At 43.7% G+C, this 17,910-nt stretch overlaps 1 protein-coding gene across 1 annotated transcript in view; it reads right to left on the minus strand.

Annotated features, from left to right (window-relative positions):
• The window catches only part of LOC119159460 (polypeptide N-acetylgalactosaminyltransferase 1), a 121,106-nt gene that overhangs the window by 13,602 nt on the left and 89,594 nt on the right, over positions 1 to 17,910 (minus strand). The window contains exons 4-7 of the mRNA XM_037412222.2: positions 15,910 to 16,237; positions 15,015 to 15,200; positions 7,455 to 7,589; positions 3,561 to 3,674 (exon numbers count right to left, since the gene is read on the minus strand). Coding sequence (XP_037268119.1) covers positions 3,561 to 3,674; positions 7,455 to 7,589; positions 15,015 to 15,200; positions 15,910 to 16,237 — 763 coding nt within the window. The remainder of the gene's footprint in view (positions 1 to 3,560; positions 3,675 to 7,454; positions 7,590 to 15,014; positions 15,201 to 15,909; positions 16,238 to 17,910) is intronic.

Here is a 17,910-nt window from a genome sequence, read left to right on the forward strand (position 1 = left end):
CTTAATCAATATGCTCTAAATACAGGGAATGTCAGGCAGTCTTGTTACGCATAGGGACTTACGGAAAATAATTGCAACCTAATCACTCCCGAAATTTCTGTCTCTACAGAGCATTTTATAAGCAGAGCGACTATCTCGTCGCTCCTAATATACTAGTATCACCAGGTATCCGTTGAGCATACAATGTGCGTTTATGTGTAAGCAGCGTTCCCTCTAGCTCGGCCACTTTATTGACGATGCTCAATACATTTAGCTGAATACATACGAATGGCTTATTGCTTGGCAGCGTATATTATGAACAATGCCTAACCTGTTGGTGAACCAGTATTTGCACAAATTAAGCAATTTAGGCACTACACAGCTCACTAGGTTCCAATTGAAAAGCAGATAGACAGACTTGTAAAGAGTTCAACTGAGTACATGGGTTAGATAACTAATTTAGCAATATAAACTGTTAATGAGGCAATGCTGTAATCAAGTAAGCCTTCTGGCAGTTCCATTATTCGTGTGCATAAACTAACTATGCATGATGATCTATGCAGTATGTTTTGTTGGGTATAAAGAGGTGCATCTTATTGCGATAGCAATTATATGGACACTTTCGGCAGGTTCCTGCCATCACTGTCATGATCTGTGTATATATGTATGTGTATATTCAAAGGCCACAAAGAAAAATAAATCAGAAAAGTCATATTTTTGCCACAAAGGTGAGCAATGACTGTGATAGGAATAAATTGGGATGTCACACCAATAACGGCAACCATGCTGCTCGAAAGGCGCAGCATGCTGGAGAAAGAACACACAAAAAGAACACACGCAGGAACAGCGCTAGCTGACAATGGTCACAGTTCAACACTAAACGCACTGCTTAAACTCAAAGGACGCACGAAACGTATACGCATAGGTATACACAGGATGAGCGCGAGCTGACTATTACCACAGTTGTTACTTCGCTGTATTTGAAAGAGTGCACTCTTTTCTCAAATGGGCAGACTACAGCAACCTCAGTGACATTTGTGCACCCCGTAACCTAAACGCAATCATTCTGGTGAACGTCCAAGACATATATTTCTCAACACTGTGTGATAAGCGCGCTCGTGCGCGCACGGGTGACCACGCACTGCAGGCCAAAGTACACGAGTGCACCCTTCATGCCATCTCACTAGAAAAACTTAAAACATGTAGATATTACCCTGAGATCGGCACACTGCCTGTGGTAAATGGTATTTATAAATAGCTCACCGTTACGACAGAGGTCGTGCACTGTCACGGCTAGTGGCTAAAAACACGCGCTGCAGAGCGAGACGACGCCTGTTTCATTCCGCACGCTAAAAAATATCGTTTCGATTCATTTTATTTCATGCATATGTATATATATGGGTATGTGCATATATATATATATATATATATATATATATATATATATATATATATATATATGTATGTATATGTATCTTGCCACGTTCCTTTTCTCAAGTTTTGTTATTGCGCCAATACATTATGCGATTCTCAGTGCAAACCACGCCTGCAGTCTTCGAGAAGCTTCAGGACTGTAGATAATTTCAATAAGAACACGCCCACTCCACGAACTGTACAGATTATTCTGGAAACTGTGTCACCGCTAGCAATAACGCTAGAATATTTAATGGCAAGTGTATAAATGCCTACGCGCTTCGCCGCTTGTCAGTTGACCGGCGGCCGACGCTACATGCGCCACTATCAGTGAAAGTGTGCTACTGTAACCCGATTTTCCGTTTAGGGGGCACAGGTTCGGCCAAATAAACAGTTTGATCTGACCATTACGTCTCCTGCCTTCAACTACCTCACGACCCCGTGACATCTGGTGGAGGTGCTGCTTCGTTCATGAATCAGACGTGAACCCAGCCCACGTCGCAGAGAAGACACCAACACCAACCAGGAACAAGGTCTACCACCTGAGTACGGGCCTCTACAAGAGAAGGCGCGAAAGACAATGGCCATGACCTCTACTGCGACGACAATGACAACTGCAGCGTCTTAGGCCGCAATCGTCATGCATCAACCCAGGGAACCACTAACTTTCCGGGGGTCATCGTGCGAAGACCCGGAGACCTTGCTAGAGACATACGACAACGTGGCTGCCCTCAACCACTGGGTTGAGGGCAGCCACGTTGCAACTTTTTCACCCGTCATGCCTTCGCTGCAGTAATTACCACGAGCTACTTTTATAAGCCATTTACCGCTCAGGTGAGCTTGAACGTGTTCTCTGTAACACAAAATTCCTACATTTTCTTTCAATTTGAAAATAGCCCTCAAATGAATGCGAGTCACTGTCAGGATCGATACACTATGGCAGGAGACGCAGAAGGGTCCCTCCATGCACTAGGGTTAAAAAAAAAAGAAATATCTGAGAGTGTCAGGTTTTGCATAGTCTACACTTTCAACACGTCGCTTAAACACAAAAACTTAATAACTGCAACAGTTTGTTCGTGCGTGTTCTGTGCATGGCTGTGCAGTCTTTTTGAGTGCCTTCCTTTGTGCTTCAGCGGTGCAATGCAAGAAATCTAGCCGCTCGTCATTCTTTATGTGGCATTCCAATTTCGTGTTATTGCATTCATTGCTTTACCCTACCAGCAAAAGTGCTACTTTTCCTACATGGAAATTGTCTATTTAACCACTTGGTATCCAAGTTTTAAAGCACATTTTTGTTAAGCTCAGACTGCATAAGGACACTGGATATTCATAGGGCTACAGGATATCTGATGATAATTGGTAGCTTCACTTTCTGCACAGCTCGCATGACAGGGATAGGGAAGACAAATGTACCACAAATTCTGTAGATGGAGTCAAGCGACCAAAAGATAAGTCGAGAGAAAAAGTGGGTGGAGGTGTACCGACAGGTGTGGAAATGAACTGAATCATCAGACGAGGCATAATGAATGCAGGGTAAACATGTGACAGCAAGTGCACTTCTTGTGAACCATAGATTGCGTCTCCCACTGTCAATATTACACATCATATGCCAATAAATTTATCAGTTTTCAAGCTAAGAAAACAATTCCAAAATTTTCAAGGACCTTGAAAATATGCGTATCAACTTAAAAGTATTTCAATGGATTCAAAGATCTGTCTACAACCTGTACGCTCACATTTCTTGCATGACACGATGATCAAGGTTGATGTTGATGTACAACTGATGCTAAGGTCATAATTGAAATGAACCCTGGCACTGAATGCATGTGAACATTCACAAGAAAGCTGAGCCACTTTCTTTAAATCTCAGTGCCACTTCATTTAGGTCTCATCATTTCAATATTGCAATAGGTAAGCCATCTCTTTCTGCACAGCTGATACAGCCAATAATAAACAGAACTGGCATGATAGGAAAGATAGTGAGCACACAATAAAAGCATGTACAACACATTGTGGCCAGCAGAAGCTTCTTTCCAAACGTCCTTTATCTCATCTACCCAACATCCACCTTGGTCATATCATACAGATATTGCTATGTTTGGCTACATAATGAGATGGATGGTAATACGCCTACGTGACCTAATTATAACTAAAGCGACAACACCCACCTGGTTACCACCACTGTTTGTATCCTTGTGACAGGGATAGATGCCGAGTGGTTCCGTGTTGTCATAGTTATGACTCATGGAATCAAGACACATGCCTGTATGAGGATTTCTTGCCTGAAAACAAAACAGAGTACAAATTAAGCAACAAAATTAAAAAAATATATATATATTATGATAAAAATACAAGAACCTCAAGTTTCACTTAAAGATTTAACTCTTCATTGGGCCCAGTGAGACAAAGAATGCTCACAATACAATAATAACAACAAGCAGTCGTCAAAATACAGCCCACTGACGAAATGTATCAGCTCTTCATACAAATGCTACTGTATCAGCATAACCGGTGGCACTACCTTTGTACATAGCTATTCTCGTCACGTGTGCAATCTGATTTCAGCATCAACACACGAGCTTTCTATACATGTGTGGGATGTCATATCGATAGAAGGATGCATCCCAACATGAAACATAGCGACGTTTCTTAACGTGATAGTAGCAGCAGCCGGGCAAGCATGCCGACGTAGCGCTCAAACGGTTAGAGAAGTGAAAAATAAACTGAGCTTGGCAGCTTGGGTCTTACAGTCACCAGTGGTGATGCAAGCCTCTGGTGAAGCTACGCTGGTGCTGTTTCTTATTGGAAGCGTGTTGCAGCAAGTGGCCGTGTCACGCTGGGCTAACCAGTGACGAGACCGAGGCTGCGCTGGTTTGTGTGTAAAGGTCACCACACATGAGTTGTGCCGAGCAATAATTTTGTAACATTTGTTGGCTGCTGAAAAATGCTCACTGGAAAAAGAAAAACAAGACTGCATAGTAATATATCTCCCATTTGATTTATTGAGCCCCTAAATCCCTACTCATACAGAGCTTGAAAAACTCCACTGGCTGCAGCACATAAGGCGTACTTCATCCCCTTCATGGCCATGTACACACCAACTGTAGAGGCTGGTCATGCAATGTGCGTCACCACAACAGGCTTGAAATGTGATGTGCACACACTTCCCAAGTGGACAGCCAGTGCTCATTTAGCTTCAGTGCACTGAGTATTGCTGCAGACAATCTTCCACGAGCCATTTGACATGTCATGTTCACAAAGAAATTTTTATTTTACTTGCTTAACATGCAAGCATATACATAACCAATAACTAATTAACTATGTTTTGAGCATTTTTAGACAAAAATATAATGGGACTAATTTCAGGATAAATAAAGTTTCAATGCAACGGGGTTTATTGGCGACAGCTAGCCCTTCAGAAGAAGGTTTACAGACATTAACGGCGGGCAGCCCAAACCGGTCCAAAATTACAGTAGTAGCACCAACAGCTCGCACTAGGCTCTTCTCGCTAAAGTCGAGACCCACTGCGGCACATAATCTTCTTCCTCTTTGCAATACCCCGGCGACAAAGACAAGCCATCCTGGCAAGTCAAGGTGACCAGAGTAAGAGTGCGTCGTGATAGGGCTAGAGGCGACTCAAGCGGACAGTATCAGGACCAAGGCGGCGCCTGTCTGTAGGTGCCGTGATCGGCTCGATCACATATGTGACATGAAATCGATGTTCGACGACGTGATAAGAACCGTGAAACTCGGTGGCAAACTTAGAGGACAGACTTGGGAAGTGAAAGGGCAGTCGATGCCTGATGAGCGAGCCTACGGGGAAAGTCTCGACTTGTTGGTCTCAGTCATGGCGCTCTTTTTCCTGTGCTTTCTTGTCAGAGGTGAATAATCGGGCCAACTGACTACACTTTTCAGCGTGGTGCACAATTTCAGAAACAGGGTCGAACTCTGAGACGTCGGGACGATACGGCAAAATGGTGTCAAGGGTGGAGAATGGTTCAAGCCCATATAGAAAAAAGAAAGGCGAGAAACCTGTGGTTGACTGCGTCGCGATGTTGTACACATAAGTCAAAATAGAGAGAATGACATCCCAGTTTGATTGGTCAGAATCGACACACATCGCGAGCATGTCTCATAGCATTCAGTTGAAGCGCTCAGTTAGACTGTTGGTCTGCAGGTGGTAGGCTGTAGAGGTGTGGTGAGCCGTGCGGCGTACACGAAAGATTCTTGAACAACTTTGGATGAGAAGACACGCCCTTGATTGCTCAGTAGTTCGCATGGCGCACCGTGACGCAGTACGAAGCGTCGCAAGGTGAAATTGGCTACGTCACGAGCACCAGCAGAAGGTAGTGGAGCTGTTTCAGCGTACCTTGTGAGATGGTCGACAGCGACAATGATCCATTGATTTCCAGCCGCAGTGTACAGAAGTGGACCGTATAGATCAATTCCAACACAGTCAAAAGGGCACGCTGGACACAGTAAAGGCTGCAGTAATGTGGGTGAATGGGCCAATGTCTTTCGTCGTTGGCATAATGAACAGGGCCGAATGTATTTTTGCACACAGGTGTACATACCACGCCAGTAGTAACACTGGTAGATCCGGTGATATGTTTTCAACACACCAGCATGAGCATACTTTGGGTCGGCAAGAAAATACGCATAGACATTAGATCGCATGTGTCATGGTGTAACTAAGAGCTATTTACGACCATCTATGTGGTAGTTTCTTCGGTATAGTTGCACATCCCGTATCTCGAAATGTGTAATTTGGTGGCGAAGAGCCCGTGGGTATGCAGACGTTGAGGAGTCGGAAAGAATGTTAAGGAGACATGTTATCCATTGGTCTTTCTGCTGTTGAGATGACATGTTCGTGACAGAAATGGGAGCGATTAGAAAATTGGCATCCGAATGCAGGTTTGCGCTGGATCTCACTAGTGATTGTGAGAGGGCGTCCACATCAGAATTTATTTGTCCTGAGTGGTAGATGGCAAGAGCGTTGAAATCTTGTAGGCGAAGAGCGCAACGCCCAAGGTGACCTAAAGGACCTTTAGCAACACCAACCAACATAGTGCGTGGCGGTCTGTCACAATATCGAAACTCTGTCCGTACAAGTAAGGAATAAACTTGCTTAAGGCCCAAACGATTGCAAAGCATTCTTTCTCAATTACTAAGTAGTTTATTTCCACTTTCGTGAGTGTGCGGCTAGCATATGCAACGAAATACTCTAGAATACTAGGCTTTCGTTGAGCGAGTACTGCTCCCGAACCACCGCCACTGGCGTCTATGTGCACTTCAGAGGGTGCACTTGGATCGTAATGATCGCAAAATGGGTGGTGACGTAAACAGGCGACGCAGTGTAAGGAAGGTTTCGTCACATGCTAGGGTCTGGTTAGAAAGATTAGCTGGACCGGTCAGTAGTTGCGTAAACGGGGCTATTATTGACGCAAAGTTGTGGATGAAACAGGGAAAATACGAGCACAAGCCGATGAAGCTCATAAGTTCTTTGAGTGAAGTTGGCTTCGGAAAGTTGGCTATGGCTAGAAGTTTGCCTGGGTCAGGGCAAATCTCACAAGGAGCATAGATCACGTGTTGTTACCAGATTACAAATGATCACGGTAAGCATAAAATGGTAGTTAACTTCAGCACATGCAAATCTCAGTTGTTCTTACAGCCAGCCTGGTAATGTGGCAATTTTCAAAAAACTTTTTCTTACTTTCCCCTCATAGCCACATACTACTACAAGTTAAAATTTCTATAACTTTTTTTCTTAAATTACATATTCATATGCATTAAGCCTTAATAAGCATGATACAATTTGCATCACGTGTAGTCTCATTTGCAAATATTTAATGTAACTTCAGCCCTTAGTCACACTAAGTAAAAATTGAGCACCAGATAAGGCTGTGCTGGTGTATTACCATTATGGTGTGTCAATATAAATAGATGAAGCAGAGGAGCAAAATGTTCAATCACGGCACGTGAGAAATAGGGTGCAGATATGCTAGCCTCACTAAGGCAAGTCCTCGGCCATTGAAGAGCTAGTGCAGAGAATGTACACTCACATTTCCGAAGGCAAACACTTTCTCGCTTGGAACAAACTTGTTGGGGTATACATTGTCCAGGTACCACTTGAAAGACTTGCACTGCAGCTTATTACGCAGTGCCTTACGCTCCGAGATGTCACCAAATGATATTTTCTGCAGGAGGAAAGACAAAATAAAAATATAGCTCACATTGCAAAATGAGCAACAAAGGAACAGTAAGGCAGCATACATGCTTTTCAACTTAACTGAAACATCTTACAAACATCAAAAAGCAACAAATGTATAAGCATGCATTAACATAATAAAGTAAGTTTTCAATTGACTTTACATCAGTCCTATCTCCCGCCAACAAAGTATGACCATAGCGAACACAGGCTCATGTTTGCACGGCGCCGTCCTTTGTCCTAGCGAAAAGAGGGCAGAGCTTCGGTCCCTCAGACGGTTCGCGCTTGCTTTGTTTTCACATTGCGCATGTGAAAAACGTGTTCTGTGGGGCTTTTATATTACATTTTGTGCGCTAAAGGCGCCGCTCCTTGAGCAGGCACACACTCCTACTGCATTGTGAGCTGCTACAAACGTTTAAAAATGTCTAAGAGCTGAAAACTGCCCATGCAGTTCTACCGTATCCAATGCAAGCAGTGCGAGGAGCGATGGCATCAAGAGGGGATTATGGCAGTTCGTCCATACCTCTGCAGCCTTGTGACTGATTAATCTTTAATTTCTTAGTCTGGCCACGCCAGGCATCCACATTATCGCGCCAGCAGATGTTATCTTTCTGCTTTCACTCTTTCTCCCATAGCGACAGCTGCAAGAGAGTATAGGAGAGGGTAGGTACAGTGCTCTGCCACTCCTCTCGCCGCTCTCTCTCTTTCCTCCCTCCTCCCCGCTTTCCCATTCGCTCGCCCCTCCCTCTCGACCGTTCGCTGACGTGCTCAAGACGACGCTGTGAAACGCCAAAAATGCGTGCTCAAGACGACGCTGTGAAACGCCAATGTCGAGCCGAGAATGCTAGCACCCCACTCTCCCGTTCGCTCGCTCCTCACTCTCGACCGTTTCCTGACCTCTCAAGGTGATGGCAGAAGTTGGTGAAGATGAATGTTAGAAGGCAACGGTAACCTCTCTCAGCGCAAGAAATGCATTTGCATTTCCTCACGATTCCCCTCGGGGAGGTGGGGGCAATTTTTTTCTATTGCGCACAGTATTACCAACGACGAAAAACATGATGGCCAGACTCAAATGAAAAGAAAGTGGATTTGTAAACTGATACAAACAGACAACCGCTGTACATTTCGGGATTTGGCACTGGCTTTCCGCAACAACCGTTTGTAATGCGACAGCGGCGGTTAAAATACCGTAGCGTGAGCCCTGCTAGTGTTTTATTCATCTGATGGCTCTATACTTATCCTCCTCGCCGCTCAGTGTAAACATACTTATGCTGTGTATTCATGCTGAGCGATTATACGTAAAAGTCTTGCAAGCAACGCCCACCAATAAGTTAGCAAGCAGGCTTGGGTGTTGCGACGCTAGGATAGAAGTCGTGAGTTCGATTCCCGCATACGCCAGCTGCGTTTTCGCGGGAGCGAAATGTAGTAAAAGTGTGTTTATATTTAGGTGCAAGAATGGCAGACAGGGCATGTAGAGATTGCATAATTCAAGCGTATGGTGGTATGATGCTCCATGTAAACGGAAGTGGCGTTTGGTGTATATGTGGACCCTCTGTCCGTTGTCATCGTCACCCATTACACTTCAAATAGACTTAGGTGCCCGTTAAAAAAAACCTCAAGTGGCTGGAATTAATCTGCAGTCTCACACCACGGCGTGCCTCCTATTGATATCATGATTATGGCACATAAAATATCCTTGCATGCATCTGAGCTGCAGGCGATGCACAGCTGCCGCTGTAAAAAAGTGTTCGAAAACAACCAAGGTGGAAATAAATTTTTCGGTGGTTTCGCGACATTAGACGCAATTATCAGGCGCAAATCTCAGCGTAACTAAAAACATGATAGATCCTAGTGGGTACCGTATACTATGACGAAGACCAAGCAAGCTCTCAAAACAACCAAAGTGACATTCAGATCAGTGAACCCTCTGTGTGATCAGGTGTGGATATTATCTGAAATGAAACATGCACTGCAGGAAACATGCATGGTTGAAGTGGGGTTCAAATCCTTTTCTTTGTGTGCACCATTATGTTTTTAAAGTAGATGTAAAAGAAATCCAAGGTGGCATTGAGTTTACGATACGAAGTTAACATCCAATGAAAACCTCGACAAAAGTGAAACTCTTATGAAACTGAACACTGTGCATTGCAAAGGTTTCATCGAATAAACAGGAGAAACGTACGTTTAGGCTTTTCACACTGACCTCCTAATAAATTTGAAGCCGCACGACAAACTTGACATCTAAACAAACGAAATCTGAGCGCAATACACAAACTCACTTGAAAATGTGGTGGAGGTATGCCGACAGCTTCGAGAAGACACAACTGCAGCAGCCAATGCGCGATTTACCAGTAACATACATATAGTATTCGCGCAGTCACCACACTTTTAATGCCATAGAAATGAGACTGTTCACCAACGACAAACACGTGGCACTTGCTCAAACAAAAGGTTGTCGATGAATCGCTCTTGGTTCCGGTGAGATTTACACCGTGAAAACGTCTCGGAAATCTTTCTAAACCTCCAAAGCAAGTCGCAGGCAGGGCTGCACCTGCCGGGCGACTAGACGAGAGCACATGCAGAGTGCGAAAACGTGCTGAAAGGGCGCAGTCACAAGGCGGGAGCTGGGTGACGAGCAACCGGTTCTTCCTAGAAAGGCAGCGAAACGTGTGCGCGCCGTCTGGTCGACGTTGGGAGGCCTATAGAAAGTGATGCAAGATGCTAAAAGCCCTATGTATTAGCCTGAAAAAGCTCCTCCTCCAAACACACTTCAGCAGTAGAGAAAAACGACAACCACTACTTGCCTGCTGGACACAGGTTATCTTTTTGCCACTTTCATATCTCCATATTTACAATATAATTGCTTTTAATAACATTCCCTATGGTACTTTCCTTTGCACTATTGCCTGTTAGTTCTCACTGATATTGTGTCTAACAAAGAAAATGAGCCCTTAAATTAACACTTCTTTCTTTGATTCATAGCAGGGGGTCTCATTATGACAGACTTGATGACCTCAGGTGGTATGCCAAAGCTGCAACCTCGTAATAAGATCACGGACTACATGACGCCATAACAGGCAAAAAAAAATGTGCTCTACAGTCGCGGTAGTGGCTACTAGTGACACTGATCGTTGCTCCATCCATGCTTAAATGCACATATGCACCCTATAAAGTGGACGGAGGGATGATCGCCACCATATTGCAGTGGTAGAGCATCGGATGAGTTATTCGAAGATTGCAAGTTTAGTCCCTATGCCCATGGCAAGTTATCATTTCGTCCACTTTCATTTCTCCACATTTACACTACAATTACATCTAATAACATTCCCTATCAGTGTAGACCACTTATAACGTACCCGCTTATTGTGCAGAACCGCTTACAATGCAGTATTTTACTCCCGTTTAAAACCCAATGTATACGCATACCGTTTATTGTGCAGTCCCCCAAAATGAGGGACTCGCTCGCTGGATTCCGTGCCGACCGGTTGTGCCCTCGCAATATCCGACGTCAGCATAGCTCTGACCGACTGGGTAGGCCCTACGTCATCTCCTGACGCCGATCTTTGACGACAGCGTATCTCTGACCTACTGGACTTGCCCTACGCCATCTCCTGACGCTGACAAGAGCTCTCGCAAGTGGTGCCCCCTCCTCGGACTCCTGTGACCGTGTTTCCATCTTTCTTATCTCTCCTATACCTCACATGTCCTCGCTCGCTGTCCCAGTGCATCTCTCTCTCTCTATACCTTTAATCCTATCCTTTTAATCCCACCTCACCCCCATCCCTCGTAAGCTACTGTTGAGGTGTCGCACCCTGATGCAGACAGTTATGGAGCTCACTTTTCTCTTCTTTTCCCTCTTATAAGCACTTCTCTCCCCCAAGATGAAAGACCGGTTATAATGCGGTTGCCGGAAATTGTTTGTGACAAACGCTGCAGCGGGTAGCGCTGGGTGCGCCGCTTGGGAGTGAACGACGAGGTCGTTACGGAGGAGGAGGGGTCACGGAGCGAACGAATGAACGGCGGAGAGAAGAAATAGAAAATGAAAAAAAAAGAGTGAGAGAGAGACCGCAGGACACTGCGCGGGCTTGCCGAGTAAGGGAGGAGGACGGTTGCCTCGGTGAACGATAAGCCTTTGCACCGGTGCCGACGCGGCTACAGCGTAATACGTTGCTAGCGCAGCTTCGGCCACGCGCCGCTTAACGTGGCACGTGCGATCCCGTCCTTATCAACTGCATATGCGCTTAAAAGTTTCCTGTCAGGAAAGACGTTGTCGTTATCACGCTTGCAACAAATATCGCGTTTGCTTCCTCGTCCACAAATTGAAAAATTTTTGCGGTTTTATGACGCGAGCTTTCACTTTCGCTGCCAGTGCGCTGTCACGACGTTTATTGCGCTGTCGTATGTACGTAAGTGTGGCGAGTTGTCGACTGTCGTTGCTGATCTCCCGGCCGCGAACCCGTATTACGCACGTGGTTGTTGGTTCACTTCTAGTGCGAACTTTTTAACGCCAAATCGTCCCGTTTTGGACAAGCTTTCCGCGACAACATACCAAACAGCAAACTAGGCTTCGATTGGTAGCGGTCGCGTGAATCTAAGTTGCGGTTTGGCACCGAATCTACGAAACTCTTTGTGGTGGCCGCACTTTACGGGAAAGAATACATATGGTTAAATGAAAACGAGGGTGGCACGTGTAGTACTCAAATAGTGGTTCGCAATTCGATTGCGATGTGTTAAATAGGGTACGTTTGCGCCCATGAAATCGAATGGTTGGCGTCTTTCAATGCGTCAAACTCTGGCTGGATTCAACAGAGATTCTGTGTAATGCACATAATAGAGGCGGTCTGGTAGTCGACGAATTCCCGCGATGGTGCTTTCATTTGTTAGACCCTCCCCTCGCGTTTTCTTAATGTTAGCTTTTTTTAACAGTCAGAAATTTAAATGTTAGCAAGCCCGCATCGCATGCTTCGATTCTCAGACATGCGAAGCTGCATGCTCAACACGTTTTGCACAAGTGCGGCCCTTGAAAAAGGTTGTCATCGTTATAGTGCTGTACCGCTTATAGTGCGGATATTTGTGACTCCCATGACTTACGTTACAAGCGGTCTATACTGTACTTTCCTTGGCATTATTGTCTGTTAGTTCTCACTGCAGAAAGACCTTGACTCCGTAGTAGCATGGTGCAGTACGTGGAAAATGCAGCTTAACGTGTCAAAGTGCTGTGTCGTTAGGTTTACCAGGAAAAAGCAGCCTTTTATCACAAATTACTTAATGGAAAGGATACCATTATCCATGGTAAATGAATACAAGTATCTTGGCAATGTTATCAACAGCACACTATCGTGGAATGATCATGTTCGCATGGTATCAGTTAAAGCCAGTCGCATGCTGAACTTCCTACGCCGCAATTTCAGAACCGCCCCCTCCGTTTTTAAACAAGTTCTTTACGTGTCAAAAGTACGCCCGATTTTCGAATATGCTTGCACTGCCTGGGACCCGGCCACAAAGTTAAATATTGATGCATTGGAGCGCATTCAGAAACGTGCCGCCCGGTTTGTGACGGGTGATTACGACTTAACCAGAAGGTCTAGCGAAATTGTTAGTTCACCTGATTGGCCGTTACTCTCCTCAAGGCGTAAATATATCAGGCTATGTCTTTTCTACAACCTAATAAATGACAAAGCTGGGATCGATAAAAACAAATACATCAGACCACCAGCATACATCTCATCACGACGGGATCATCCTTTGAAAGTGTGTGAATATATGTGCCGAACATCAACGTATGCGAATACTTTTTTTCCTAAAACTATTCACGAATGGAACAGTCTTCCAAAAAACATTGTGACCACCACTTCCACAGGGTTTCCTTCCCTTTTAAAGGAGTATGTGGTCACACAATGATATTGTATGCTGTGATCTAGGTATTTTTGATTTGTTTTTATTTTTTGAGTGCCATGCAATTGAACTTGTCCCCACTAATTTAAATGTACTTTGAATTTGTAAACCCCCTACAACAATGCCCCCAGAGGGCGCTGTGGGTATAAGTATAAAGTATAAATAAATTAATATTGTTACAATTGTAGTTTGAGTAAGCGCACCTGTGTGTAGTGGGTCTACGGTTAAGGGGAGGTGAAGAGGACAAGCCTTGCGATTGCGACAGTCTCGGTTCGGACTCTAGGCCGCTGAAGCTACCGCTGCGTCGCGTCTCAATAAACCCTGCTCGTGGACGTCACAATGTTATGCCTAACAGAAAAAACGAGCCCTTAAATTTACACTTCTTCTCTACATATCTGCAGAGTAACAGAGAAAGTACAAAAAGCAACTACACGACGAGTTCTGCCAGTCTACTATAATAAACGTCATTTTCATCAAGCATAATAAATTCCAGATCCACTTCTGAAGCATTAGCAAAAGTAAAGGCTCATTTTAGTTTGCCAGTAGATTCCCCTTTCTGTTAGATCCATAGAAACCTTTTTGCAGTATTTGATGACATAGAGTATGCCAGGTTAGACAGCTGCATGCTATACACAATAAGCAGGAATGAAGGGACTACTTGGATTATTACTTGATATTGTTACGGGTACGGTTGAATTAGTATGTTTATTTACAGGGCGAGGTTGATCATTGGGTAATGACGGTGTCTGTAGGCTGCATCCGTCTTTCCCCTCTTCTCCTTCCTCGACTAATACTCGTTGCACTATTATTTCAGTATAGACGTGCACTGCAATTAAAACTGGTGCTAATTGATAACGTATTTACATGGAAACTGAGAACTCCCAATAGTAAATGCCACCAGCACTTCTTGATATTTTCAGGATTTGGTCAACCTTACACAATACGAGATTTACGTGAATTTCAGAGGCTGCTTAATAATGCGCACACTAAACAGAGAGTTTTATTAAAAAGTCACTTACTTTTCCCTAATACAATGAGCATTTGTCACACAATTTCTGAACTGAAGCAAAAGCAGAACTGCAATTCAGCCCATATTCATCCTCACAGTTTAGCGCAAGCACACAGAGACAAAGAAAAGAAACAGGTGGACGGGCAGATATTTTTTCTCGCTAATCTTATTTAAAAGGCTCAGATCAGTGCGATCTGGTCGAAAAAAAAAATCATGAGCAGAGCACATGGCAGAACTTGTGACCACATACTCAGTGAACAGAAGATACGAGCGAAATTTTTATTTCAAGCAAGGAAACTGATGGGTGGCTTAAGCACTTTTTTCTGCTTGTCGATGTAAAACGCTTCCACAACCTCTCTCACAGTTTGGTTGCAATGCCTACATTTGACGGTGGTGCTACTAAAACAAGGCATGCATGTGCACTCCTTGCAAGGCCGTGTACTTCTCTTCTTTGTCTCCATGTGCTTGTGCAAAACCGTTCCGATCAATCAAAAGCATCATTATGCTTACCCTGAGCTCTGGACGGTTTTGATAGAAGTAGTACTTGTAGTTGTCCATCCACACTTCAGCGAGCCGGGCAGTGTTGATGCCGTGTGTGTCCTTATTGCTTGGGAATTTGTAAGGGTGGTAGTCACGGAAAATGTGGCCCACATGAGAGCATGGAGCTATCACCAAAGAGCCACCGCACATCCAGATCTGTGGACAAGCGGTCACTCACAATAAATCAAGATTTGTGTGCAGCAATGCTAACATCTATTTCATCAAAGCACTTAGTTTTCTGAAAACTTAGCAGCTGAGGACACTGAATTATTTGAGGGTGTTTCATGAAAAACCATCATTACTATATTCAAATATTAGACAAACGGTTACATCATTCTGATGATTATCAAAAATGCTTTTGTTGTAAGCGAGTATTATATCAAGTATGCTTCATTCCTGCAAACTTTACTCATTTGTTTTTTATTTGTTAATTTATTTTTGTTGCAACCTGTGTTATGCTGATGTGTGCGTAGGGTGGAGAAGAAACTCTGAAGCAGTTTGGCCAGCTTTTCTTCCTAGGTCTCCTGCAACTTTGTTTACTTGAATAAAGTATTTTCAACACAGTTCGATTCACTCTGCAGGGTTTAGTGTCTCAAGGAAACATAGGAGCTATGCAACCTATGAACAAGCTTAGGATGCTGTGTTTTAGACAACTTAATCATACCACGGGGTAGCATTCTTGAATTTTGCAAGCCCTGTGTATTCGGGGTAAGCCCAGTGATGAGTCACAAAATGATGAGAATGTGCAAAACATTGGCTCCAGTGCTGAACAAATGCAAAAGAGTGCCCTACAATGTCATTCCAACATCTCAGTTAGTTATTTAAAGGAAATACTATCGTCATCCACTTCTTGCTTTCAACTCACACGGAATGACATCTCCAGGTTCTCGCCTCCCCAGCCTTCCATCTCCTGGTCGTAGGAGCCACTCTCCCAGAAGTACTTGCGGTCAATGGCGAACAGACCGCCAGCCATAGTGGGCGAACGCATGGGGTCTGCCTTGCTCTTGCGTGCCTTCCTCCAGGCCTCGGGTGTGTTTATCCAGATGAATTCGCCCTTCCAGTTGAAGCCACCAATCTGGTAGAAGTCCGAGCTGGTACCCAAGTACTGAAGAGTCTTGTCATCAATTACGTCAATGATCGGGCACACCACTGTTGTGCGATCTTTCTTTATCAGCTCCACCATGGGCTCCAGCCTGCACTAGGAAAAAATGCTAACATGCCTGCATTTATTTATTTATTTATTTATTTATTTTATTTATTTATTGATACTGCGATCTTTTACAAGATCATAGCAGGGGTGGTACAAAACATAAACATAAACATCAGTGGAAACAGGCAAACAATCAAAAACAAATGTAATACAAACTTATGTAACTGATAGCTGCAGTGATTCTTCGAGACAAGAGAATCAACAAAAAGCAAGGTACAAACATAGATAACAATCATTTCTGCAGTGACTCTTCAAATGCAGACAATGTATTTAGGGAAACAACATCGTTATGTAGATTGTTCCAATCCACGATAGTCCTCGGAAAAAAAGAATATTTGAAACAATTTGTTCGTTGCATCAATGGAGAGATAGTAAGATTGTGTCTCTGTCTTGTTCCGTAACCCAACGAAAAGTGAACGATATGTGATGTGTCAACTGCATAGTGACCTTTATTAACTGGAAAAGAAATTTTAAGCGCAATATTCGATTTTGGTCCGGAATGTTTGGAAATTTGCTTTTCAAGAGAAGTTCTGTAATTGAAGTAGGACCGTACGAGTTATAAATGAACCTAACAACCTTTTTTTGCACCCTTTCAAGTTTTTGGATATCAGTCTGAGTGAATGGGTCCTATATGACCACAGCATACTCCAGTATAGGACGGATAATGGCATTGTAAGCGAGGAGACGAATGCTTGGTGTGGTTGATCTTAAAGAACGCCTTAGAAAAAAAAGTTTACGGAGAGATTTAGCTACTACAAAATCTATGTGCTTTGACCAGGATAGATTTTTTGTAATCCAGAGACCAAGGTACTTGTATTGAGTTACTTCTGACAAAATTGTATTGTTGGTGGAGTACTGGAACAAAAGAAGGTCTTTTTTAAGGGTAATTCTCATAAAAACTGTTTTAGCGAAATTAACAGGCATCTGCCATTTGTCACACCACGAAATTACTTTTAGAAAGTTCCGATTTAGTTTAATTTGATCGTCAACTGAGGTGATCTTTTCATATAAGACACAGTCGCCGGCGTACAACCTAATGTGAACAAAAAGGTCAGTGACGATATCATTTATATATAACAGAAAAAAAAAATGATATGATAATGTGTCATTAAAAGAGTGCCTGCAATTAACTCCTTATCATCTCTCCTTCGAGCTAACGCTGAGCTGTGCTACAGCATGACATTATACGGCAGCAATAGCCACTGTTACTTCTAATGAAGCCCAGTTATGACATGAAATGTGTTGAAATAGCTACCTTCTTGAGCATATGCCATAAATGCCAACATAAAACTTTCCAAGGCCAGCATTTTGCTGCTGTGCCCAGGCAGAGCTAGAACAACTTCACAAAATGCCAGTCTCAAAGCTCATAATCTTTAGTTTCTTTGAAAATGGCCATGGAAACAAGTTTCTACCCCTAAAAACTTACAGCGGACTATTCAGCAGGTCAATGCAGTAGTTTCGCTAATACATACCAAGCTCACATAGCTTCCAAAACTGACTGCTTATTAGCTCACTAGCGACATAGCCACTTCTCTCTTTTTCTTCTCGACTGTAACCATAGGCATGCAAGACAATCTCCAATGGGCATTAGAGGGAGCCAATTTATCCCTTCCAATTGGTAGAGCTTAGCAAATGATGCAAAGGAAAAAATGAAGC

The sequence above is a fragment of the Rhipicephalus microplus genome, chromosome 1 (genome assembly GCF_043290135.1).
Source record: "Rhipicephalus microplus isolate Deutch F79 chromosome 1, USDA_Rmic, whole genome shotgun sequence".
Classification (NCBI taxonomy): domain Eukaryota; kingdom Metazoa; phylum Arthropoda; class Arachnida; order Ixodida; family Ixodidae; genus Rhipicephalus; species Rhipicephalus microplus.